This window comes from Pleurodeles waltl, chromosome 4_2, assembly GCF_031143425.1.
Source record: "Pleurodeles waltl isolate 20211129_DDA chromosome 4_2, aPleWal1.hap1.20221129, whole genome shotgun sequence".
Lineage (NCBI taxonomy): Eukaryota > Metazoa > Chordata > Amphibia > Caudata > Salamandridae > Pleurodeles > Pleurodeles waltl.
Window position 1 is genome coordinate 666,237,547 of NC_090443.1, and position 27,683 is coordinate 666,265,229.

At 45.3% G+C, this 27,683-nt stretch overlaps 1 protein-coding gene across 1 annotated transcript in view; it reads right to left on the reverse strand.

Moving 5' to 3' along the window:
• DNAJB4 (DnaJ heat shock protein family (Hsp40) member B4) overlaps nucleotides 1-27,683 on the reverse strand; it is a 140,368-nt gene that overhangs the window by 24,847 nt on the left and 87,838 nt on the right. Inside the window, exon 3 of the mRNA XM_069232225.1 lies at nucleotides 7,538-7,776. Coding sequence (XP_069088326.1) covers nucleotides 7,546-7,776 — 231 coding nt within the window. The 3' untranslated portion in view covers nucleotides 7,538-7,545. The remainder of the gene's footprint in view (nucleotides 1-7,537; nucleotides 7,777-27,683) is intronic.

A 27,683-nucleotide genomic window follows, 5' to 3' on the forward strand; every position in this document is an offset into this window, starting at 1 on the left:
GGGGAATTCTCCTCCAAGTCACTAACATCATCCTCTGGGAGGTCATCCTCAGAGGGGTTGGGTTTTTCAAACGCTGCCAGCAGCTCCTGGAGCTGTTATTTGGAGGGTCTTAGGCCAACTGGGATTTTCTTTATTTTGCAGAGAGACCTTAGCTCCCTCATCTTAAGATGGAGGTAAGGTGTGAGGTCGAGTTCCATCACATTCTCTTCTGCACCAGACATTATGTTTCTAAAAGTTGGAATACTTTTTAAGAATCTAAAACTATTTCTAGAACCTAATTCAAACTTTCACAAAACTTTTAAACTCTAAAAGAAATGCTAACAGGGACCAACACAAGGCCCTAGCAGGACTTTTAAAAATTTTGAAAAATAGCTCAAATTTCAAAAATCAGTTTCTAATGACAATTTTTGGAATTTAGTCGTGTGATCAGGTATTGGCTGAGTAGTCCAGCAAATGCAAAGTCTTGTACCCCACCGCTGATCCACCAATGTAGGAAGTTGGCTCTGTATGCACTATTTCAAAGTAAGGAATAGGATGCACAGAGTCCAAGGGTTCCCCTTAGAGGTAAGATAGTGGCAAAAAGAGATAATACTAATGCTCTATTTTGTGGTAGTGTGGTCGAGCAGTAGGCTTATCAAAGGAGTAGTGTTAAGCATTTGTTGTACATACACAAGCAATAAATGAGGAACACACACTCAGAGACAATTCCAGGCCAATAGGTTTTTGTATAGAAAAATATATTTTCTTAGTTTATTTTAAGAATCACAGGCTCAAATTTTACATGTAATACTTCAAATGAAAGGTATTGCAGGTAGGTACTTTAGGAACTTTGAATTAGCAAAATAGCATATACACTTTTCACATAAATCACATATAGCTATTTTAAAACTAGACACGGTGCAATTTTCAACAGTTCCTGGGGGAGTAAGAGTTTGTTAGTTTTTGCAGGTAAGTAAACCACCTACGGGGTTCAAGTTTGGGTCCAAGGTAGCCCACCGTTGGGGATTCAGAGCAACCCCAAAGTTACCACACCAGCAGCTCAGGGCCGGTCAGGTGCAGAGGTCAAAGTGGTGCCCAAAACGCATAGGCTTCAATGGAGAAGGGGGTGCCCCGGTTCCAGTCTGCCAGCAGGTAAGTACCCTGACTTCAGAGGGCAGACCAGGGGGGTTTTGTAGGGCACCGGGGGGGACACAAGTCAGCACAGAAGGTACACCCTCAGCAGCACGGGGGCGGCCAGGTGCAGTGTGCAAACACGCGTCGGGTTTTCAATAGGTTTTAATGGGAGACCAAGGGGTCTCTTCAGCAATGCAGGCAGGCAAGGGGGGGGCTCCTCGGGGTAGCCACCACCTGGGCAAGGGAGAGGGCCTCCTGGGGTTCACTCCTGCACTGGAGTTCGGATCCTTCAGGTCCTGGGGGCTGCGGGTGCAGAGCCTTTACCAGGCGTCGGGATCTGAGGAACAGGCAGTCGCGGTCAGGGGGAGCCTCGGGATTCCCTCTGCAGACGTCGCTGTGGGGGCTCGGGGGGGGCAACTCTGGCTACTCACGGTCTCGCAGTCGCCGGGGAGTCCTCCCTGAAGTGATTGTTCTCCACAAGTCGAGCCGGGGGCGTCCGGTGCAGAGTAGCAAGTCTCACGCTTCCGGCGGGAAACGCAAGTTGGTTTAAAGTTGCTCCGTTGTAACAAAGTTGCAGTCTTTGGTGAACAGGGCCGCTGTCCTCGGGAGTTCTTGGTCCTTCTAGAGCAGGGCAGTCCTCTGGGGATTCAGAGGTCGCTGGTCCCTGGGGAAAGCGTCGCTGGAGCAGTGTCTTTAGAAGTGGGGAGACAGGCCGGTAGAGCTTTGGGCCAAGGCAGTTGGTGTCTCCGTCTTCTCTGCAGGGTTTTTCAGCTTAGCAGTCCTCTTCTTCTTAGGTTGCAGGAATCTAAGTTCCTAGGTTCTGGGGAGCCCCTAAATACAGAATTTAGGGGTGTGTTTAGGTCTGGGAGGGCAGTAGCCAACGGCTACTAGCCCTGAGGGTGGCTACACCCTCTTTGTGCCTCCTCCCAAGGGGAGGGGGTCACATTCCTATCCCTATTGAGGGAATCCTCCATCTGCAAGATGGAGGATTTCTAAAAGTCAGAGTCACCTCAGCTCAGGTTGCCTTAGGGGCTGTCCTGACTGGCCAGTGACTCCTCCTTGTTTTTCTCATTATCTCCTCCGGCCTTGCCGCCAAAAGTGGGGCCGTGGCCGGAGGGGGCGGGCAACTCCACTAGCTGGAATGCCCTGGGGTGCTGTAACAAAGGGGGTGAGCCTTTGAGGCTCACCGCCAGGTGTTACAGTTCCTGCAAGGGGGAGGTGATAAGCATCTCCACCCAGTACAGGCTTTGTTACTAGCCACAGAGTGACAAAGGAACTCTCCCCATGTGGCCAGCAACATGTCTCGAGTGTGGCAGGCTGCTAAAACCAGTCAGCCTACACGGGTAGTTGGTTAAGGTTTCAGGGGGCACCTCTAAGGTGCCCTCTGGGGTGTATGTTACAATAAAATGTACACTGGCATCAGTGTGCATTTATTGTGTTGAGAAGTTTGATACCAAACTTCACAGTTTTCAGTGTAGCCATTATGGTGCTGTGGAGTTCGTGCATTACAGACTCCCAGACCATATACTCTTATGGCTACCCTACACTTACAATGTCTAAGGTTTTGCTTAGACACTGTAGGGGCACAGTGCTCATGCACTGGTGCCCTCACCTATGGTATAGTGCACCCTGCCTTAGGGCTGTAAGGCCTGCTAGAGGGGTGACTTATCTATACTGCATAGGCAGTGTGAGGTTGGCATGGCACCCTGAGGGGAGTGCCATGTCGACTTACTCATTTTGTCCTCACCAGCACACACAAGCTGGCAAGCAGTGTGTCTGTGCTGAGTGAGGGGTCCCCAGGGTGGCATAAGATATGCTGCAGCCCTTAGAGACCTTCTCTGGCATCAGGGCCCTTGGTACCAGGGGTACCAGTTACAAGGGACTTACCTGAATGCCAGGGTGTGCCAATTGTGTAAACAAAAGTACAGGTTAGGGAAAGAACACTGGTGCTGGGGCCTGGTTAGCAGGTCTCAGCACACTTTCAAATCAAAACTTAGCATCAGCAAAGGCAAAAAGTCAGGGGGTAACCATGCCAAGGAGGCATTTCCTTACAGTATTCATTAAAGTTCACCTTATGAATTGATGCATTGTCAAAACACAATGAAAAATCATTATAAGCTACAGCGTCACTGGTGGCTCTAGGTAGCTAATGATTTGGGACATCCAGGAAGCACTAAGGGCCTCATTATGAGTCTAGCGGTCCAAGCGCCTCATCACAACCCTGGCGGTTGGGCCCGGCCAGAGGTCGCGGCGGTCTGGGGGTGGCGGCGGTCCTAATCCGCTAGGGCAGCGCTGCCCTGGGGATTACCACCCCCAGACAGTGAACATTGCAAGGGTGCTGGTGCACCCTGCGCTCTACAGCATTGCCGCTGGCTCGATTATGAGCCTGAGACAACACTGTAGGCTGTTTCCTGCCCGGCCAGCAGACAGAAACTCAGGTTTCCACCCGCTGACCTAGCGGGAAACTCCTAGTCGGGCGGGGAGGTAGCCTGTATGGTGGCAACCTCCCCGTCGGAAGTTCAGCAGACGGTGTAAACTGTTCACCAAACTCATAACGTGCCGCTATATGTGCAACCAGATGAGTACAATAAGCATAACAGTATATTGTATTTATAGATCAGCCACCAGTGCAAACAATTACAGATGGCAATAGTGTCACAGACTTCTATTTTTCTACTTACTTTCACAAAATTTTGAGTTCAACAATTATTTAAGAAAATCAAAAGCAATCTATACAAACAACCACTTGCTGAATTCACAATATTGTCTAGTTTTCAGAAATTTATTGTTTTCTAGGTTCAGCCATAGGTTTCACACCTCTTTCCCTAACAAAGTACAAGAAGGCAAAAACTGTAGATGTAGGAAATATTGACCATTGAAAAAATTGCAAGAAAGGTCGTGAGAAAAATATTTTTTTACAGCTCCGCCTGCTCCAGATTACCAGGAAAAGGGCAATCAAAGCCCAGCAACGTTTTTGTTGAGGCCATGTTTGGAAAAAAAACACACTTTCATGCACAGCACCATTCTCAATTTTTTTTAAAATAAAGACATTTTGGCCATTTTCCCGGTTCCCTCTTTGGAAATGTACAAACATGGGATACTGCTAGAACCACCAACATGAGGAGGAAAAAAGGATACAAATTTGGCTTGTATATCAGGCCAAAAGGTTATGAAGGCTGAAGCACAAACTGCCCCAAATAACTGAAAAGTGCTTAACACTGCTTTCTTAAGGGATTAAGGCCCTCATTATGACTTTGGTGGTCAAAACAGTTGACTGCCGAAGTCACACCCGCCAGGAGACTGCCAGTGATGGTGGTCTTGAGACCGCCATATTATGATTCCTGGCAGCTCTCTGCCATAAATTGGGCGGAGAGCCCCCAGCAGCCATACTGGCATTCAGCGGTCTAGTGGAGGTTGCGCCGCTGGCACTGCCATGTCATCACAACACCGCCCGCCGTATTACAACTTTGTAATCAGCGATGCGGTATTCTGGTGATGGGGCGGTGCTGGCGGAGCAGGCCCCATAGACCCAGTTCCCTCCCGGATGACCACCAGGTAAGGTGATCAACCGACGGGGAGGGAGGGTGTTGAGTGCTGTGTGCGTGAATGGGTGTGTGTGTGTGTGAATGGGGGGTGTTGTGTGTGTTTGTGTGTGTGCAAGTGTCTGTGTGTTTGTGTGAATGCCTGTATGCAGGGGGTGAGGGGAGTGTTGTGGGCATGTGTGCTTGTGTGTGTGAATGAGTGAGCATGGATGTGTGCGTGTGTGTATGTATGTGTGCGTGTTGGTATGCATGTGTGGATGTGTGCGTGTAAGTCTGTGTGTGTGGACTGTGCGAGCGTGGATCGGGGGCTGGTACGGGGATCGGGGGAGGGGGACACAGTATGTGGATCGAGGGAGGGGGCATCGCTGCTTGGGGGATCTGGGGGCTCCTGATAGGGGTGGGGGGGCTCCTACAGGGAGGGTTGGGGAGTCCTGTAGTGGTGACGGGAATTAGTATTCCTGTTGCCAGTATCCTTACCCCCAGGGATTTCGTGGTGGGGGTGACCTCAACTTCACGCTAGCTTTCTTAGTAATATTGATCATCTTTGTCTGTCCAAGGCTTCCTTTAATTCATTTTTCTTTCAGACTTCACTGTTGCTGCTTTTAGGTTACATTGATATTGTATTCAACAGAAAATTAAATAAATTGGCCAAGTCATTTTTGTTTTTGGAGTTTAATCAAGAGATAACAAATATCTGTAATTCAAAGCAACAATTTTTTCAAAGATTCAGTGGCCGGATTTTGTAATCAAATTTGTTTCATGTATTACTATGCATCCCCTTCCTCTTCTAAAATATTCATACAGCACTTATAACGTTTAGTGAACAAATAAAAGATCAATCCCAATAAATACACACACACCACCATAATCTCTTGGAGTTTTGTTTAGAAGAATTTTAGCAAACTATTTCAATCCCAATAAATACACACACACCACCATAATCTCTTGGAGTTTTGTGGAGAAGAATTTTAGCAAAGTATTTCAATCCCAATAAATACACACACACCACCATAATCTTTTGGAGTTTTGTGGAGAAGAATTCTAGCAAAGTATTTTTACAAATCCATTGTAAATAAATATTCTCTGTTAGACAATGCCAATTACTAATTAAGTGATGGAAATGCTTAAGAGAGCTTATAATCACTGAATATATCTTCAGAAAAGCATTCAGACTAAATGTATCTGAACTGTGGCATCAAGATGAGGATTAGCAATATGAAACATGTGCAGCATGGCTCTAAAATGCACTTTCCTGTGTTTGGTTTGCCATACCCAGCCTGCATGGGTTAGCAAGGAAGCAGATCTTCTTCTGACTCATCTATTTCTGACGCCCTGGAAGTCAGTCAGATGAAACGTGAGTCCCTGGGAACAGAAATCTATGGGTCCCCCTCTTTGAAAATAACTCTCCACAAAGGGTAAAAAATCTAAAAGTATAATGGTAATACGCAAATGCCACTACATTTCAAGGGACATGTATTTAGGGAGGCAGTCCATCTTTGTGAAACAAGGTGAGCTCTGGTACCTACTCTAGGTCTACCCCATGGCAGATGCTGCCTGGATAAAACGTGCTGCCGTTGCGCTGGCATCCTCACTGTAGCCAGGTTACTGTCTTACATTCCTTGGCATGGACTTGGTCAGATCAAGTAGCTAGTGTGAAGATGATCATTAGGCAGACAAGGAGCCGGCCCATCTGTTTTTCACGCACTAATTCTCTTGCCAGAAATATCTCCTTCGAAGCATCATGCAGTCCCAGTTGGCCAACAGTTCAAGAAACTATTTTGGATAGTGAGTGGAGGGGATGGAGGATCACCTTTTAAGCGAGGGGCAGCCTGGCCCGGAGGCTCTTCCATTTACTGAAGGGAGGTATCACAAGATGCCTCTGACTGGACAATTCTCAACCCAGCAAACCAACCAGAAGAAAAAGGGTATTTGTAATTAGAGGCTTGAACATAAGGCAACCAGGTGGAATTCTCACAACCAGCTCATTCCCTCCTCTACAGGAGTTTGGCAACTGTAAAAAGAATCCCTGAAATGATGACTCTATCTCCCAGGGCTTATTGTTCATGGGTTCTCTGAATAAGTAAAAGCCAGCCATTCCTGGAACCTTTGGTAAATGACAGTGTACCTTTCATTTAGTTATGATTCTTTCCTTATCAGAGAGCTGGTATGCGCTAACAACTTTAAAGGCCAGAAATCCAAGAACACATCTGAAAATACCCAGACAATAACGGCAAGTAATCGGTGTGTTCTGCATGTCTGGTCATTGTTAAACTGAGATACACTTAGATTTTGTCATAACATAAGGGCAAACGTGCATATCTGGACCTCCCTGCCTTTCGAGGATCATGTATATCTGGACCTCCCTGCCTTTTGAGGATCATGCATATCTGGACCTCCCTGACTTTCGAGGATCAGAATGAGCCAAATACTCTCTAAAACATGCAACTAGCCACCCTTCACCTATGAAACACAACGATGCACATGCTAGCCTGGGTTTGCTTAGGGTAGCCTATTCTTTTTGTATCGTAAGTAGTCAATGTTTACCTAGACTTGCTCACCTTTGGTAATGGGCGACACAAGCTATAATAACAGACTGCTGCTCCCCTAGCACAAAACAAATACCTCAATGAAGAAGTACTGGTTCTTGATTTTCCTTCATACAGTACAAAAGGAATTTGTAAAAAAAAACAAATATTTGAATAATCTTATCTCCTGTCTCCTGGGCTCCTCTCCCAAGATGCAGAAACAAAGAACCCTCTGTCAGCCCTAGGCTACTGAACTATACAACTAATGACTTAAAAAGAAAATGAGATGAAACAAACGTTGCGAAATACTCTGTAGCCTTATGTTGCTGCACAAATATTTTATAACAATAAAATCACCTTTTGCATCAATCTGGAAGATGTTTTTTCAGAATTTCTTTTGATGCTGAGGGTATACTGTCAGGGAAAGTCACTGAAAATTCTATGAGCAGGTCTCCTAGTTGGTCTGGATTTTTGGGAAATGGCAGACCGTAGCCTATGACTCGCCTTCTCATTCCAGGTTTGACCACTTCATTTATCGTCATAGGGATGCTTCTTCCTTCCAACGTTGGCACACTTATTGAGCAGCCACACAATGCCTTCAAAAATAAGAAACACATCAATAGATCATTAATCGATCACTAGGGCATATGAGGAGTCCGTGACAGACATGCAAGATGGAGAAAAGGACAACACATCATTAATCAAACACTAGGGCATGTGAGGAGTCTTAGCGAGACATTCAAGATGGAGAAAAGGTCAACACACCAACACATCAATGATCAAACACTAGGGCATGTAAAGAGTCTGAAACAGACATACAAGATAGAGACAACAAAACATATCAGCACATCAACACATAAATAAGCAAACACAAGAGCATGTGAGGAGCCTAAGACAGATACATAAGATGGAGGAAAAGACAACAGAACACATCAACACATAAATAATAAAAAACCATAGCATCTGTGGGGTCAGAGATAGACATGCATGCAGTAGAAAAGGACGCTGATAGGAGCAGATAAGCGCAGCAGGATGGACTCTTGAACTGCAGATCATATCCTCCCCCGACTACTGATTTTGTTGTAACTCATGGCTCAATATGTTATCAGAGTTGCAGGTGGTTAAAGCAGTAAGTAGAGAAGTCTGGGTGGTGACAATGCTTGATGGCAGTTGTCAGAGTGTGCTGGATTCTTTCCCAGACGGCATTTTGCAGTACAGTAGCTGTATTACTCTTTTGTGCTTTAATTCCTGAAGCAACTCACCTCTCTCTCATAAAAGTCTTCAGCATAGTGCTAACCATTGTTGGGTACCAGCGACTAACCCAATGTGGAATTTATTTTACCAAAGGTAATTATCGTTCCCATTACCATGCCATCACCCGACTAATGGTTAGTCCTAAGGGAGAGGCTTTTTTATGTGCACTCCAGTGGGGAGACTGCCTACTCATCATATCCCTAGGTTAATGCACATATTTTGCCATGACAGTGTCTCCAAACTTCCTCGAGTGTACGAGGTGTGTGAAAAGTAAAGCTCTAATACCTGTGGGATGAAGTACTCCCAGTTGGAGTGCCCCAATAAGTATGTGATACAGGAGGTTGTGAAATGTTCCAAAAGTTTCAATGGTGGTCAGAGCTGCTGTCTCCAAGTCCATGAATGTCTAAATGTGCTGCTCTCTTTGTCTTTTCCAGATGCAACTACTGCAAATCCAAGTGTATGTGTCTGGTTTAGATTCTTTTAACTTTCATAAGAGCAGGAAATTTTCTTTGGTTCAGCTTTCCTGGCTGAAGCCAGATCCAGAAGGTCCGTCTATGACTTTAAAGGTGCACAAAGGACAGGTCAAAGAACATGACCTCTGGTATTCACCTAGACAAATGAGATGGCATGCCTATCAATCCCTTGCATATTGTGAGGGCATGGGAGCCTCCCAACAGCACCATTTCACCACTGAGATTTGGCTGTCAGAAGGACCATGACTCAGACAGATTGCTAACTTGTCACCTAAGACCACATCCTTTGGCCTCCCGAGAAGTATTATACACATCAGTCTCAGTGCACCACCAGCAACCAGGGTAAGAGGCTGTTCCACCAGAATAATGTGTATCAGGGCCTCAATCCCGAATATCTGCAGACCTTAATCTTTCCATGTTCGTTTTTACAATATGGTGTAACACTGAAGTGTGAACATTTGGGCATCTGTAACTTCAGATTATGTGCTTTGGGTGATTTTTTTCATCCAGCGCATAGTGTTGTAGGCCTATCTGATAAAATGGGATAGATTTTAAAAACAATAGTGAAGCTAAGGAGAATGTATAGACCCTTACCGGGAGCTAGTTATAATGTAATCTCAAACATTATAGTTATTGACCATTTTAATTTAACATCAACAAAGTATGATCTCATTTTAACAATTTTAACAAACGAAATAACACTGCCATGATGTGCATTATAATTTGTGTGAGTGCACTGTGTGCTGAGACTGAATATCCATACAAAAAAACAACCTTCAAGAGTAAACCTTTACTGTTTGACCTTGTTAGCCCCCCTAAAGTCAAAACCTAAAATGGAGGCTCTTGGCAGATCACTGTGCTCTCATTAATATCTGGCTCCTGTTCATCCAAGCTCCCGGAGTAGCAGCAATGCTTGTAACAAGGACTGGGTAGGTAATGAGTTCCCCAGACCCAGGGACATTGGCCTGAGAGGTGGGCATGTGATGATCCTGGCCTCCTCGTTGCTTCCAAGGTCGACAAACAACTGAATGTCCTTCTCTATCTAACTTCCAATTTATTTTTATAGCGCTTACTATCCCTGAAGAGGCATCAAATGCGATTTGTAGAAGGAGAAGAAGGATGACAAATACTGGTCAATACATTTTGATGAGTGAAAGGAGATATAAGAAGAGTGTTGAGATTGTGCCTCACCCTAAACAATCAGTTTTCAGAAGCAAGGTTATGATGAGTAAATATAAAAACTTAAACCACCATTTCAAAACGCCAACTGTCCCAATTGTGCACCTGGTAAATACTGCTACCACAGGGTATGGTAATTATGTTACGTTACTGTTTTATAGAGCACAACTATAAAGCCACTGAGGTATTTTGCACTTAAAACTGTGTAATTAACAGGAACACTGATAAGGAAGAAACTGTAATGCTGGGTGGCTGCAATACACCAAAGCGGTAATTTATTTATGCAACACCAAAAATCATCACTAAATAGCACTGACCTCTTGCCAGTGGCCCTGTGGCAGACGGGCTACCATGAATGTTTCGCTCGGGTGGAAAATGCTGAAGCTGTGTCATTAAAACTGCCTGAGGTTGTGTCATGGGAAATCCTGTGTTTTCTATGCAAATGCAAGTTTGAAGGGACAGGAGAACTCTGTTATTATGGTGGTTTTCCTATCCTACTAAACTCTAATTGATCCCCTAAGTTTTTTTATATTCACCATATTGTTGAAGATGTACTACCAACATTTGCAGATTATTCCACTCACTCCAGGTCCAGGCCTGTATTCAAATGAATTGTTAACAAATGTCCAGCGCTAAACCTTGACGTGTTTGGAGTAAAAGGTTAACCCCTTTAGTGGGGTCTACCTCCCTGGTGCGGGTCATGACTAGTGGCCGACACCAGGGAAGGGGTTTGAAAATCCTCAGGTGCGTCGCACCCGATGATTTTCTTTTTATTTTATCCCTGGAAGACACGGAAGAGCTTCTGTGTCTACCCCCGCCCCCCACACGCCCCTTTGTGACATCAGCGCGCCACGAGGGGCCATATTTTTCAATTTAGATGTTGGGGCCCCCTGGGGGGGCGCGATCGCGCCACCCCCAGGGGCTAATTAAAAAAAATATATAAGAAAATTGACAGGGGGTCGCCCATAGGCAGGGGGACCCCCTGTGGGGAAAATTTTTGTTTAGTAGTTGTAGGGTTTCCTTGGGGGCCATTTTGGCCCCCAAGGAAACCCTACAACTACCAAAAAAAATACAGATATATCTATAAATATAAATATATATGTCTATCTACATGGATATATCTATAGATATATCTATATACATATATATGTATATTCATATATATATATAGATCTATATATATATATATATATATATATATATATATATATATATATATATATATATAGATATATCCATGTAGATAGATATATATATCACTTTTGTCAGTGCATGTGTGGTTTCCCTGGGGGCTGAAATCGTCCCCCAGGAAAACCAGACCCACATATAAAAGTGATATATAAATATATACACATATATATATATATATATATATATATATATTTGCCACCAGTTGTCTTGCATTTGCAGCTTGCGTCTTCAAAGCAGTGCATACACTTCAACTGACGCATTTCAACTGTAGCTTTTAGGCAGCAATAAAGAAGTCAAGTAAGTCTTGTGATTATGTTTCTGCTACAAAAGGATCAGACTTTTGTTTAGTGGCAGTTTTAGTGCCATAAAGAAGCGCAGAAGGTTTATATGACTACTTCAAAGAGCAAATCTGTATTTTAAGTAAATAGCTGAGTACGTTAGTAAAGTCAGCCACTACCTGCGCTATAATATAAATGAAATGTATGTGCGGGGTGGAGGGTTGCTATGGAGAGATGAAGAGCACGTTTGCTGTGTGGTAATGAGGGAATCCGAGGAGGAGGACATGGGAGTGGGAGCACCAATAATGATTGTTGGACTGGGCGCAGGAGGTGCTAAAGACTGTGACGAATGGTATGTGACAAGGTGTTTGAGTGTCTTGAAAGAACGTGCTGATTGAGGGAAGAAGCGCAGGTAAGGTGGCCTCTACTGTTGCACGTATCACACACACACACCCCAGCAATTTTGTGACTATCTATGTAGGCTAGTGTTTTAGAGCAACAGTTTAGCCAATAGCAGAGATGGCATCTTGATGGATGACTGCTGCTGACGTCACTCTGGTTATAGAGGACAGCTCTGACATAGGATCAGAGACTGAGACAGCAGATACTGAGACAGCATCTGAGGGATAGGGCAATGGCGCAGACTCTGGGAGTGATTTTTCAGTTGGAGGAGTCCCACTGGATAACTCCTTCCAGTAAATTGTGAGGGAGGTGATGAGGGCAGTCCTGTTGTCCCTTCGCAAGCACATTCTGTGCAACAGGGCAATAGTGGGTTAGCCCAACCCAGAGAGCAGGTGAATGCGGGGGCAATCACAGAGAGGGTGCTCTCTTGGGAGCTCCCCAATTTAGTTCAGCCTCGAATTCCACTGCCCAAATTGTATTGTGGAGACATCAAAATTATCTATCACAAAACAAACTGGTTTTGTAAGGTAAGCACCTGTGTTTTTGGTCCTGGGTTCGGCGGCTATATAGTATACTAAACCCAAACATTTCTGGAAACTAGACATCCGGGGGAGTCCACTTGTGTGGATTCCCCAAAGTTTTCCTACCCAGAATACCCTGCAAAGCTGAAATGTTGAATAAAACTCTATTTTTTTTGCATTTCTGTCACACAAACTACAGGAATATGCTGCGATCCACAAAATTCCTACCACCCAGTGATTCCTCACCTGTCCTGATAAAAACACTACCCCACTTGAGTGCCTATACCTAGTGCCTGCGTAAGGAATGGATCACCCCATGGTCAACAGTTGCCTCATGTAAGTACCAACATTGACCATTGTGTGATCTATTCCTGTCGCGGGCACTAGGCCTACCCACACAAGTGAGGTACCATTTTTATCGTGAGACTTGGGGGAATGCTGGGTGGAAGGACATTTGTGGCTCCTCTCAGATTCCAGAATCCAGTCACCCCATCTTGGATTCCCCTAGGTGTCTAGTTTTCAAAACTGTGCAGGTTTGCTAGGTTTCCCTAGGTGCCTGCTGAGCTAGAGGCCAAAATCCACAGCTAGGCACTTTGCAAAAAACAGCTCTGTTTTCTTTGTCAAAATGTGATGTGTCCACGTTGTGTTTTGGGGCATTTCCTGTCGCGGGCACTAGGGCTACCCACACAAGTGAGGTATCATTTTTATCGGGATACTTGTGGGAACGCTGGGTTGAAGGAAATTCGTGGCTCCTCTCAGATTCCAGAACTTTCTGTCACCGCAATGTGAGGAAAAAGTGTTTTTTTGGCCACATGTTGAGGTTTGCAAAGGATTCTGGGTAACAGAACCTGATCAGAGCCCCACAAGTCACCCCATCTTAAATTCCCCTAGGTGTCTAGTTTTCAAAACTGTGCAGGTTTGCTAGGTTTCCCTAGGTGCCTGCTGAGCTAGAGGCCAAAATCCACAGCTAGGCACTTTGCAAAAAACAGCTCTGTTTTCTTTGTCAAAATGTGATGTGTCCATGTTGTGTTTTGGGGCATTTCCTGTCGCGGGCACTAGGCCTACCCCCACAAGTGAGGTATCATTTTTTATCGGGAGACTTGGGGGGACACTCGGTGGAAGGAAATTTGTGGCTCCTCTCAGATTCCAGAACTTTCTGTCACCAAAATGTGAGGAAAAAGTGTTTTTTTGGCCACATGTTGAGGTTTGCAAAGGATTCTGGGTAACAGAACCTGATCAGAACCCCACAAGTCACCCCATCTTGGATTCCCCTAGGTGTCTAGTTTTCAAAACTGTGCAGGTGTACTAGGTTTCCCTAGGTGCCTGCTGAGCTAGAGGCCAAAATCCACAGCTAGGCACTTTGCAAAAAACAGCTCTGTTTTCTTTGTCAAAATGTGATGTGTCCATGTTGTGTTTTGGGGCATTTCCTGTTGCGGGCACTAGGCCTACCCCCACAAGTGAGGTATAATTTTTATCAGGAGACTAGGAGGAACGCTGGGTGGAAGGAAATTTGTGGCTCCTCTCAGATTCCAGAACTTTCTGTCACCGAAATGTGAGGAAAAAGTGTTTTGTTGGCCACATTTTGAGGTTCCCCTAGGTGTCTAGTTTTAAAAAATGTGCAGGTTTTGTAGGTTTCACTAGGTGCCGGCTGAGCTAGAGGCCAAAATCTACAGCTAGGCACGTCAGATTTCAATGTAAAAATGTGATGTGTCCATGTTGCCTTTCCTGTTGCGTGCATTAGGCCTACCCATGCAAGTGAGGTACCATTTGTATCGGGAGACTTGGGGGAACACAGAATAGCACAACAAGTGTTATTGCCCCTTGTCTTTCTCTACATTTTTCCTTCCAAATGTAAGACAGTGTGTAAAAAAGACATCTATTTGAGAAATGGCCTGTAATTCACATGCTAATATGGGCACCCCGGAATTCAGAGATGGTCAAATAACCACTGCTGCTCAATACCTTATCTTATGCCCATTTTGGAAATACAAAGGTTTTCTTGATACCTATTTTTCACTCTTTATATTTCAGCAAATGAATTGCTGTATACCTGGTATAGAATGTAAACCCATTGCAAGGTGCAGCTCATTTATTGGCTCTGGGTACCTAGGGATCTTGATGAACCTACAAGCCATATATATCCCTGCAACCAGAAGAGTCCAGAACACGTAACAGTATATTGTTTTAAAAAATCTGACATTGCAGGAAAAAGTTACAGAGTAAAACGCTGTGAAAAATGGCTGTTTTTTCAGCTCAATTTAAAAAAAAAAAATTCCAGCTGTTATTTTCTGTAGGAAAACCTTGTAGGATCTACACAAATGACCCCTTGCTAAATTCAGAATTTTGTCTACTTTTCAGAAATGCTTAGCTTTCCAGGATCCAGTATTGGTTTCACACCCATTCCTGTCACTAACTGGAAGGAGGCTGAAAGCACCAAAAATAGTAAAAATGGGGTATGTCCCAGTAAAATGCCAAAATTGTGTTGAAAAATGTGGTTTTCTGATTCAAGTCTGCCTGTTCCTGAAAGCTGGGAAGATGGTGATTTTAGCACCACAAACCTTTTGTTGATGCCATTTTTAGGGAAAAAAGCACAAGCCTTCTTCGGCAGCCCTTTTTTCCCATTAAAAAAAAAAAAAAAACATTGTATGTGTATTTTGGCTAACTTCTTGGTCTCCTCCAGGGGAACCCAGAAACTCTGGGTACCTTTAGAATCCCTAGGATGTTGGAAAAAAATTCCGCAAATTTGGCGTGGATAGCTTATGTGGACAAAAAGTTATGAAGGCCTAAGCGCGAACTACCCTAAATAGCCAAAAAAGGTCTCAGCACTGTGGGGGGGGGGGGGGGGGTGGGAGGCCCAGCAGCTAAGAGGTTAAATCCTGTTTCTATAACCAGTCGCGGCTTGCAGGTGGGGAGGGCGAGGGAAAGGACAAACAAACAAAAAAAATATATACCTTCCTCGCTGCCTCCGTCGCGCCGGTCCTCTGTACTCGGTCCTCACAGCAGGTATAGACTCCCAGCCTGCCCTCCAGCCAAACCTAACACTGCTTTTATGCTTTTGGCAGCATGAAAGCAGCATTAGGATTGGCCGGAGTGCCATGGCTTGGCACTCCGAGGAAGAATGGGAGCCTCTGCTTGCTGTCTCCAGCCCGGCAACACAGTTCTGGGTTGGAGATAGCCCAGTGCACATGTGTGTGAGACCAGCCCGAGACGACTGGCCAAATATACATGTGAACTGAGGGGCGTGCTGTGCACTTCCCCTCCGTCCCTGTCACACCTGCCCCTTTTACAATAAAACAATAATAAACATAATTTATTATCGTTTTATTCTAAAAGGTTTGCAGCTGCTGCTGATGGGGGGAAGAAGGTGATGTTACTCCGCCATAGCAGAGGAGCCACAGCTGCCAAAAGCTGAGGTCTTTGTGAAGTAAAATTCTCATGTTTCATTTGCTGCCCTCTGTTAGAGAGCAAAGGAGGCAAGGCTTCAGGGACAGTGTGTCTCCAATGCCAGCTAAAGCCTTAGAATGCCACTTAGTGGCAAACTAGTGAAAAAGCTCCATAAATGTCGTTTTCAGTTTCTCTGGAGTGCTCCATGTGAAAAAATTCTGTTTTGCCTGGAGTGTTGCAATTCACCTCTGTTGCTGGATGATTGGTCAGTATTGTATGGCAAATCAAGGAAAACATTGTAGAAAAACTGAGTGAGTACGATCAAAGCAAAGCAGATAAATATGCCTTTCCAGTTGTTTTCTGGTACACAGTCATGTTGCACTAATTCTCTGCAGTGGTCTTGAAGTCTAATTTACTGTGTAATTTGTATTTCCAGATGTTACTTCGGCTATCCTGTTTCCTCCCTATCCAAACATTTTACAACTGAATCAGTGCATTATGGAATGTTCTCACTTAAATTTAAAACTTTTCTTGAAGACCTCAGTTCGCCTGGACTTATTTGACAGGAAAATCACCTTGAAACCATGAAGCAGTCCATTTTTGTATTCTAAATGTATTGATTCCTGCACCGTGTACACAGGATTGAGGACAGCATTATTCTTGAGATAAAACTGCTACACCAACATTGTTACGTCACAGTTTAAAATATGCTTGAGGAGGAAATTATGAAACAAATCAAAAGGAAGCGCGGTTCCTGTAGATTTCTTAGAGTGCAAGGAAGTTTGAAAATGTACTTTAGGTTTTGTTTTTATTTACCAGTTTCTTTCGATGCAACCACAATAGAAAAATATTATATTTTATGTTGTTATGTCCATATTTGTGAGAAGGTGGATTTTTTAGTTGGGGTGGTTGTGAGACTTCATCAAATAATAATGTAATTATTCTGCATCGGACCCAGTTAGGTTACTTTGTATTACTTTGCTTTAAACTTTGGCCCCATCCTGGGAATGTGTCGCACAGACAAGTCAGACTTAAGCCAAGGGAAAACACAAGTAAAACATTTACCACTACCAAAACAGTTAATAAGTATAAAACACAACTCAATAAAAATCCCACTATAATTTATGAAAATAGTATATATTTTTATCCTTAAGCAGGCACCAAAACGACAAAAATCTCAACTGGAGTTTCAGGCTATCCACAAACTGGCAAATGTTTTCATCGGGTACAATCTGAAGTCAGCAGCCCAGGATGAGGAGCTGTGTAGCAGTAGCACAGCAGCCTCTGATTCTTTGTCAATAAATGTTATTTTTAAGCTCTAGGCTCACAGGTGGCAATTCTTTTTAAGGAGGAACACTACACTCTTGCCAAGCCATGGGTCCAGGATCTCGGACGTGGTCATCTTTTGAGGATCAGGACTCGAGCTCCTGGGCGGCACCAGTAGGGTCCAGGGTAAGTTCATTTATAACTGGTCAACTGGGCACTTTGAAGATGCAGGCCTTCTTTAGCTTTTGTATTACTGAAGCTCAACAGGTGGCTAGTCAACTAGCCCTTGAAGTCCACCTATTGGTCCTTGGCACAAGTGGGAGCAGGCCCAGCTCTTGGGGGTCTCTCTCCATGACTTTAACAGAAGGAGGAGTTGTCTCTTTTTGAAGTAATGTCTCTCGTTCAGCAGGTGTAGTTCTTCTTGGTGCCACCTTTCTTTTTGAAGTCCACAGAATTAGCTGATGCAGTCCTTGTTCAGTCTTTTAAGAGTCTAGTAGTCTTCTGAATAAAGTATTCGGTGCCACTTTTATGCGTAGCACTAGCTTGGGGGTAGAGGTGGTTCCCTAACCAGGTTTTCCTGGACTTGATGCCACTCTGGCTACTTAGACAATGACACTGGCAGGCCTAGGTGTGGGTTACATCTGCCTGTGACAGGGTTGGCCCTTTGAAGCTTGTACATTTGGTGGCAACATCCCACCAGGCCATCCTGTCAGAAGAAGTTCACACCTCCTCCTAGCTAATGTCCCTTTGTTGACTTTCTGCAAGCAATTCACACCTCCCAGCAGGCTCTTAGGTGACACTGGGGTTCACCTTAGAAAGGGTTACCAGAGGCTTTAGGCAGAAAAATGCCAAGGGGTGTTTTCAAAACAGTAATTTAAAATCTGAGTTTACCATCAGATTTGATTTTCAAATTCCTATTAATTTGGGTCCTTGAATCATGGATCTAGCTATTCCCAAATTAAATTATTCATTATAAGTTTTTATAATATTTCTATGTGAGAGTCAGCCTTGCAACAGTAAAAAAGTAAGGCATGTAAAATGTAGGAACACATATCCATTTATGTTCACTAGATACTCAGGGATTACCTTGGGTGACTTATCTGAACTAAATAGGAAGGTTTAGGCTTATAAAGAGGTGTATTTTGTCTAGTCAAAATTACAGTTTTAAAATGCCATGCTAGACTGTTATGGCAGGCCTAGGGTCATGCTTTCACTTTGCCACTATAGTGGTGGCACAATCAGTGCTGCAGTCCACTTGTGACATTTAAGTAACAGGCCCTAAGTACACAGAGTAATATATACTAGGGACTTATAGGCAAGGCCACTGGGATTATACAGCAGGGGAAGTCCAAATTATGTGACAGGGCTGACTTAATTATGCAGCAAGAAAAGACAAATTATGTGCCACATTTTGTGATAGTACTGATTCATTTTTTTGTCCCGTTTACAATTGTTAACACTGTCTAGGCATTAGTTGCACCTCTTTAGTACCAGTTTAACACCCAAATATAGCAAAAGCAACAGTGCTCAGTCAACTTTTACAAAAGGCCTTTCACTGTGGTACAACATGTGTCACTGCGTACTTAGTAATTTTTAAACAATTTGAGCTAGAAACATTTTTTTGTTAAGATCTGAAGATTATGCAGTAGAGTATGAATTATACAGCAAATGAAGAAAATCTATAATTATGAGAAAAACACTGAGGTTGAACAATCATATAATTCCAGTGTCCCTTCTTACAGGTAAGTTAAACACAGCAATCAGGTATTAGCCAACTGCATGTACACTTTAGGGGGTCTGAGCACATACACAGGGAGCTGGATCTCAGTGCTCCATTGTTTAGTCAGTACACCAGCACTAAATCTAACAAAACGTGTGGGTGATCCTACATAAAGGGCATTTCCTCTAACAGTTTTTAGCGAGTACTTGGCTTTAAAGTGTCAAGCTTACATGTAGGTGCGCAAACCCAAAACAGGGCAAACCTCTACCTAAAAAAACAGCAAAAATAAATTTTACTCAAACTTACTCACCACCTGAGACTCTATTTGCTGATATTTACTTCAACCAAGTTAAAAAATAAACTCAACCCGACCTGCTATCTACAATCTGGACATCTCTGCTTGGAAGAGAACGTTCACTCAACAATAGTCATCCTCTTGGAGTTCAGTAATACTTGACAGGTGGAAGCTGATAGGCCCCTCTGAGGCACACATTTTTTGGACTTCCTTCATATCTTTGACCTGATCTTGAAAAGCAAAAAGCACTTACAAGTGACAAATCGCCCCTGGTGGATTCCGTCTCTCTCTCACAAACTAATGTTGCAGCTCATCTTCCTTCCAACTACCTTCTACTTCAAAACCCATGCTCCAGCCTTCATCAGCCCTGCCCTATCACTTACCCTGATGTTTCAATATCCTCCAACTATCCTGTCTTACTTGGCATTCTCATAAACGCAAGATCCATAGTTAGAAATGCCAGTTACACTCATGACCACATCCTAAACAATGGCTTACACTTCCACGCTACCATCAAGACTTAGTTCAACAATTATTCAGTGCCTGACAAACCCAATATCCTTTCACTGAACTAAAACATCCTGAGGAAAAGGCTGGTATTCATCAGAAGAAAAGATCAGAGTAGAGGAGATGGGGTTGGTATGGTCGATTTTGTTTTCTGTCTCTTAAAGAACAGCAAGCCCCATCATGAGACTGAATCTAGTTCCTTCTAAGCAAAGAGATCACAAGTCTAACAGCATATTTTGAGAGTGTGGTTAACTACCACCCATCCATGACTTGTCTCCTTAATTTCACTCCACATATTTTCGGTAAAGCGAAAGGAATTAACTCATACCTCACAGCACGTATGCTGGTGAATACCAGCTGAATCAAAATCTCCCTGTCTAGTGGAGTGATCAATCAGGCCCTTATGCATCCAGTGATGGTCAGTGATTCTTGAAACAGTCATGACCCCTGTGATGTTGTCCCACTGTTAGTACGACAGCCTCCCAAAAGACGTTTAGTCAGGCTTTAAGCCTGCACAGTGACTACTCAAGGGACCACGGCTACCTGAGTAGATTTGTACTACTAGATCTCTTGCTGCCTTTGACACCTTTGACCACTAGGTACTAATTGAAAGACTGTTTACATCAGCCAGCATCAGTGGAATAGTTCTGTCATGGTTCACTTCCTTCCTGCAAAACTACATTCAGCAAGTTGGGCCCATTCCCTTTCAGAATAGCTGAGATTAAATGTGGTGTACCTCAGGACTCTTAACTGTCACCAATGTTTTTCAGCAGTTATATGGGCCAGGCTTGTGCATCTTGGATTCCTTCAAGATTCAATATGAATTGTTTGAGGACAATACAGAGTTCTATCTCATGCTGGAATGTAAGTCCTGAAAACTTTCCACCTTGTTTCACTGACTCTCTCAAGTTCCTCTGTGGTTGCAGAATAATTGTCTGCCTAAATGGTGACAACATTAAAGCCCATAGCCTAGGAAACGTCAACCCAGCTTCCTTCAATCTTACTTGGCCGGCTTATTTGGATATTCTCCCAGTGCTAGTGTGTTGGACCTGGCCTTTTTTACAGGGTCATCCTCAAACGGTTTGCCTTCCTCTGCTTAGTTTTTTCTGACCTCTTTTTGTTGGCTTAAGGGCTCTGAGTACTTCATCACTGCGGATCAGTGCTAAAGTGCATGTGCTCTCCCTTCTAAACCTGGAAGGACTGGCCTATACCTGATTGCAATATTTTATGTGCTTACAACTCCCTTATACAGTGGTATCCCTTATATCCAGGGCCTGTAAATGAAATGCTACTAGTGGGGCACCAGTGCAGCTGGCACCAACCACAGAAGTAGCCTTTCAGACCTGTCTCAGGCCTGCCACTGCAGGGCACTGCATGCACAGTTTACTGCCATAGGGACCTGGCATCTAAATTTACTTCCCAGGCCTGAAATTCCCCTTTTATACACATAAGACACCCCTAATGTAGGCCCTAGCTAAACCTATGGACAGGGTGCTGTCTATGTCAAAGATAGGACATACACCCTTATGTACTACATGTCTTAGTGGTGACAAACAGCCTATTTAGTTTCTTACTACTGTGAGCGCTGCTCCCCTCATAGGATTGCACTGTAAAAGCCCTGACATATGTCTAAGTGGTATTGTCTGATCTATGAGGGGTGGCATAGGCATGTTTGGTATGGTTGGAATGGTAGTGAGAAATGCTGCTTACTGGTGTAGGTGGATTTTTTATTACCACTGTAGAAATGCCACTTTTAGAAAGTGAGCATTTCTCTGTGCTTACGACTCGGGTGTTTTGCAGCTTGACTCAGACCCACGTCTGGGGAAGAGTGACAGCGGAGCTTTGTCAATACCTCTCAGACAGCCTGTACACAGGGAGGGTGGAGGTGTCACAAGAGTGCATCTGCATACTGAATGGTCTTCTTGGGCTGGGAGAGGTAGAGGCAGGGCACCCCTGCATCTGTAAAGCATGTGCCCTGGCCTCACACAAAGAGCTGGTTTACCTCCTACTGATGTCTGATGTCTGCAGCAAGTGCTGGAAGAGAAAGGGGACATTTCTGGAACGGGTTAGTGCTGGTTGGAAGTCTCTTGCCCCCTTTTGTTGAAGCTGCACAACATGAGTACAGGGTGCTGTCCCCCACATTTTTAGACACTGCATGGACACTGACACCAGATGCTGCTGCAAGGACTTGCCAGGAACCGCCGTTAAAACTGCCCTGCTGATGTGCAGACCTGTAGCCTGCTAAGTCACAAGAAAGTCTCACACTTTGAGCTGAGGACCCCTATGAGCTGCCCTCCTGCTTCACCTCCTGCTTCACCTCCAGCCCTAAGTTCTCCAGGGGCTAGGTGGTGTGCACACTTGTCCTCTGCTGTCTTTTATTCTTGGTGCTTGGAAAATGCTATATTCCTTTATTGGAAGTGCTAGATGAGGTGCTGGATGGCTACCCAGTGTTGAGGAGCCCGGAGTGAAGTTTTCATGACTGCACGAAGGAAGTACTCTAAGCCTTAATCGCGTGGAGCTGGACCGGAGTGCTCCTTACCCACCACCTTGTGGCTCTCCTCTACTATGCTGGATTGTGGGCCGCAGCGTGAGGGGAGCGCAACCAACCTTGGTCGCGCCCCGCCCCCCTTTTGTGTTCCTTTCCATTCGACAGGAAGGAGGGCTGTGACGTGAAGGAAGTGAGGAGAAGTGCCATCCAGCAGCACCCCCCAGGCTGACAGGGAGCATCAGCACCACCCCTTCAAGAATCCCTCTAACGGAGCCCCACCTCTGCAGCGGACAGAGGGAAACCTGCATCTCTTTGCCTTCACCGGCTCAGAGGGTCCGGGAGCAGCAGGCCCAACTACTCTTCTGGACAGCGTGCGCCCAAGACCTCTCTCCAGATGGGTCGGCTGCCCAACCAGAGGGAAGCTCTTGCCTCAGTTGTCAGGGTCGTGCGAGGCCATCCTCTCCCTGTTAGGAGCGCCAGGGCTTTTGCGATCCAGGTCGCGGATGGCTGCCTGGTGCCTTCCTCGCTCACTTGGGAACCAAGGAGGGTTCCTCTGTAGCGGATCCTGTGTGCGCCTCCCCTCTCCTTTCCCCTGAACTCGGTGGAGGGGGGCGGCATTGATTTCCCAGACAGCAGGATGGGGTGGTGACCCTCGACGTAGGTCCCCGATCCTGGTAGTGTTAGTTTGGGAAAATACAATTTTATATAGAAGAGGATCGCAGGAGCTCCTGTGTGGAAGGAGTGTGCTCCCTTTGCCATATAACACGTAAAAGAAGCATCACCGTGCCGAGCCTTCATATAGATGCGCTTTGCTGTTTACCTAATGCCCTCCATTTCCCTACCATGCTTCATGCTCTCATTTTCCTAGTGTGGTGTATGATCTGACCTGGACTAATTTATTGTACCCTTTTTCTGACTGGAGTGATCAGCAGATTTCGGGGTCTGCATTACCATAGAGGGAGGGTGTGCCTAGAATATATGCCCTATGGACATGGTTCCATTTATTGTGGGGATAATGACCTGCCCTCTGGAAAAAATGTCATGTTACGTGCATCTATGTTGGTGCTATTGATGACTTGCAATTTGGAGAATGTTTCATTTTATGTGCATTCATGGTGATGTCTTAGCATTCATGATAAGGTGTCTATTATGATATGTGAATTTTTAGTGATAATGAGGACCTGACTACTGCTTGTGTTTCAGAATAGTAGTAACTTATGTGTTTATCTGACTACAACTTGCTTTTGCAGAGTCTAGTAACCTGTGTGATGTTCTGACAACTGCTTGTGTAGCAGGGTACAACTGATACATGTTGTGTTTGATCTAATGATGTTTTATGCAATACCTTTTTTTTTATATAACTTGTTGTCGCATTTCCTTTGTGATGTATTTATTGTGTCACATGGGTCATGTGTGTTATGCAAATGCTTTACACTTTGCCTCTGAGATAAGCCTGACTGCTCCTGCTAAGCTACCAAGGGGTGAGCAGGGGTTATCTTGGGACTGTAGCCCTCTTGCCCTGACTACAGTGGTGGGTTCTGACTGGCTGAGGTGCATACCCTAGCCAACCAGAAACCCCATTGCTAACATTCGGATGACGTACATAGCATGGGTGTACATTTTAATAGTAATCTGTCATTTATCCTCCAAATAAATGTAGCCTCGAAACAGCATTCCACCATTAAAGTCTGCTAAAATATGTAGGGCCTCATTCTGACTTTGGCGGGCGGCAGAGGCCGCCCGCCAAAGTACCGCCGTCAGAATACCGCTGCGCGGTCAAAAGACCGCCGCGGTAATTCTGAGTTTCCCACTGGGCTGGCGGGCGACCGCCAGAAGGCCGCCCGCCAGCCCAGCGGGAAACCCCCTTCCATGAGGATGCCGGCTCCGAATGGAGCCGGCGGAGTGGAAGGGGTGCGACGGGTGCAGTTGCACCCGTCGCGATTTTCAGTGTCTTCTTGGCAGACACTGAAAATCTTGGTGGGGCCCTGTTAGGGGGCCCACGACACCCGCTACCGCCAGCCAGGTTCTGGCGGTCAAAACCGCCAGAACCAGGCTGGCGGTAAGGGGGTCGGAATCCCCATGGCGGCGCTGCCTGCAGCGGCGCAATGGAGGATTCCCTAGGGCGGCGGGAAACCGGCGGGACACCGCCGGTTTCCCGTTTCTGACCGCGGCTGTACCGCTGCGGTCAGAATGCCCATGGATGCACCGCAAGCCTGTTGGCAGTGCATCCGCGGTCGTTGGCCTGGCGGTAGTCTACCGCCAGGGTCAGAATGACCCCCGTAGTGTCACTGCTCCACTGGTCTCAAAAAGTCACCTTGTCAGTGTGGCAATGTTTTTCTTATATTATTGCAACAGCCTGGGCATTAGTCTTCCAAGCTAATCAGCAGCTTGTCTTATAGTTTGTTTAAAACAATAATCTCACATCACACCCACCCTGAAATCCTTCCAATGACTTCCAGTAACTGAAAGTTTAATATTTAAAATGCTTTGCCTCATTCACAAAGTGAACAATTGGTGCTGATCAAACTATATTACAGAACTGTTTGTCCCTTATGTGAGCAAGTGCCTCTTCTGACATGGTTAGTTCCCCACTTTTTGCCTGGTATATGATGTAGTTTCAAAGTTGTAGTGCAAAGAGTCCCAACTAAACCGGTTCCTTGGGCCAGATCTCTTTCCCAACACTGTTGTGATGCATTGGCACAATTGGCAACACCTTCAGCTGCCACTATAAGTCCCTAGTAAATGGTATTTAGGTACCCAGGGCATGGGGTACTCAGGGTAGGCCTCTGGGGCAGCAGCACAGATTGTGCCACCCTCAGGGACCCTGCATCCAAGTGCACTCTGCACTGCCACTGCAGGCAGAGTGTCCTGGTGCAATCCTAAAATGCAAATATGACATGGCACACAGCATGTGTGACCTGTCCAGTACACACTGCATGCAATACAAGTAAGCCACCACTCTGGCAGGCCTTCCAGCCCTAAGGCAGGTTGCACTATAATGCCTGTGTGGGCATAGATGCAGGAGCATATGGCCCTACTGAGTCCTTGCCAAACCTGGGACATAGTAAGTGTACAGAGCAGCCATTTCAAATGCATGTGCTGAACACTGGTCAGTACGAGTTTCACAGCTGCACGATGGCCAATCTGAACCCTGGGTTGTTTGGTATCAAACAACTCAGAGCAATAAATCCAAACTGGTGCCAGTATTAGATTTTTGCAAAATATACCCAGGGGCCACCTTACAGGTGACTCCAGCAGATGCTAACTAACACTGGCATGGCTGCTGGATGGTCCTAACCCGCCTGTCACCACCAGACAGGATTCTGGATCCCTGGGGTGAGGGCCTTTGCTCTCTGGGACCAGATAAAAAAGCCCTCCTGGGCAGAGGTGTTACACCTCCTCCCCCAGGAATGTGCACAGCCTTGCCTACGAGCTTCAAAGTGCTTGCCGTCCTGAAACTCGACCCTCAGCCCTCCTGCTAGCAGCAGATGGCCACCCCTATTGCAAACCCCATGTTTTGGCGGGAGCAATGGCGGGTAAATGCACAAAGACTAGGAGGAGTGGCCACCCCCGCCTGCACCACCCCCAAGTTGGTGCAGAGGAGGTGACCTCTCCATTTCATTTTCCTCCATCTTGAATCATAGGAAAATAGCCAAAATAGCCAATCAGGGAAAGGGATGTGACCACTGCCCACAGGAAATGGTCACATAGTGGGCGTAGCCACCCTAAGGTAGATGGCCTATTGGCCACTACTAGGTACTAAATGCCCCCAATATTTAGTATTTAGTGGGCATCCCTAGACCTGCAAAGACGACCCAAGGCTCGAGAACTGAAGTCCTGCTGCACCAAGAAAAAGGTGCCAATCTATGCCTGAGGCAACTAGGACTCAACAATCATTGCTGAGGGGTGGACTGTATATTGGACGGACTCTAAGAAACCCCAGAGGACCTTCAACCATCTAAACATTGCCCAGAACCTCCCTCCACAGTGAAGGCGTCACTCCCTGCAGCCAAGAAGCAAGAACCAGTGAAGTCCAGATCACTGACCTGCCGCTGACCAAGGAACCAGACCAAGCAGCCAGCCCAAATTCAACCCGACGGACTCAGAGGACAAATCTTGCAAGTGTGCCAAGTTTGATGGCACTTTGACCTCCAATGGCTGAACCATGCAAATGCCAAGGGTACTGAACCCCCAACGTTGGACACCTAGAAAAAAAAGTCCACTCAGGACTCTCCGAGGACGAGAAGCAAGCACCAGTCGAAGGACTTCAGGACACCCAAGAACCACCTCCTAGAATGGCCCTGCTCACGTGCAAGCCACCCTTCAAAAGACCTGCCTCCTTGGTTCCTGGGCACCTTTGCGCAAAGCTCTTGGCTGATCCATCTGCTCTGCACCCGGCCCGCTGGCCCCTGCACTGGATAAACAGCTGTGCTCTAAGGGTCCTCCACCCCTTGCAACCTCTACACTCCAAGGGGACCAACTGGGCTCATCTTGAAGTCTGCCTGTGAAGTGTATTTCCAAGTGGTCCCCCTTGCCTGTCCTGCACCAGCTCCAAGACTTCCAGCAGCTGCTACGGCTTGAACCTGAACTTCCCACAGGACCCCTCAATGACCTCAACCTAAAAACAGGAGACATTGGTAAACGCATTACCTTATTTTATATGAATTTTAAAAATGTTCTTCCATAGATTCCTATGGTGCATAATTACACACAAAAAGACTATTTTTGCTAAATTTTAAAAATCATAACTTAAAAAGTACTTACCCAATTTTGATGATCTTGGTCTTAAAAATTTGATAAAACTCTGAAGTATTCTTCTAAATTGGTCTCAAGTTATTCTTTTGAGTGTGTCCACATGTACCAAATCTTTGAGTACAACAAATGCTTAGCACTTCTCCTAGATTGGCCTAACTGCACGACCAAGCTACCACAGAAATAAGACCATTAGATGGTCTAGTTTTTACCTCTGTACCCAAGGTGGGGTTGTTAGGACTCTGCACAATGCACATCCTTTTTGTGCACAATATACAGAGCTAGCCTCCTACACCTTACCAACATGCTGGATGTCTTAAGGCCACCAATCAGATGCCTATCTTTGACCTGACAGTTTAGACAGAAGAGATACAGCAGTCAATATCTCTATGTAAAAGGAACTTCCCTGTGGAATTCCCGACCACTACACCTAAGAATGAAAATTGACCACTTCTTACTGAGAAGTTCCCAGAAACTCCACTTCTTCACCATGGCATTTCAATAATCCAGTCATTTTCCAAAAACCCTCACCAGTTGGATCCCTAAGTTATGTCCTGTCAGACTTCTATTACCAGTCAGGTCAGTCTCCTCCACATACGCTCTCAGGACTTGGGCTCTTCTTCAACGCTTTGTCATCACTTTGGGATTTTATTCTAGGGTGGGTATTGTGAGCGCTGAAATTACCATTAATAATTATTTCATGTATTTCGATATTATATTCAACATAGAAAACTTATTAACGTGAAAAATAACGTGACTCAAAAATATGCCTACTTGATTGGCCACCATCATA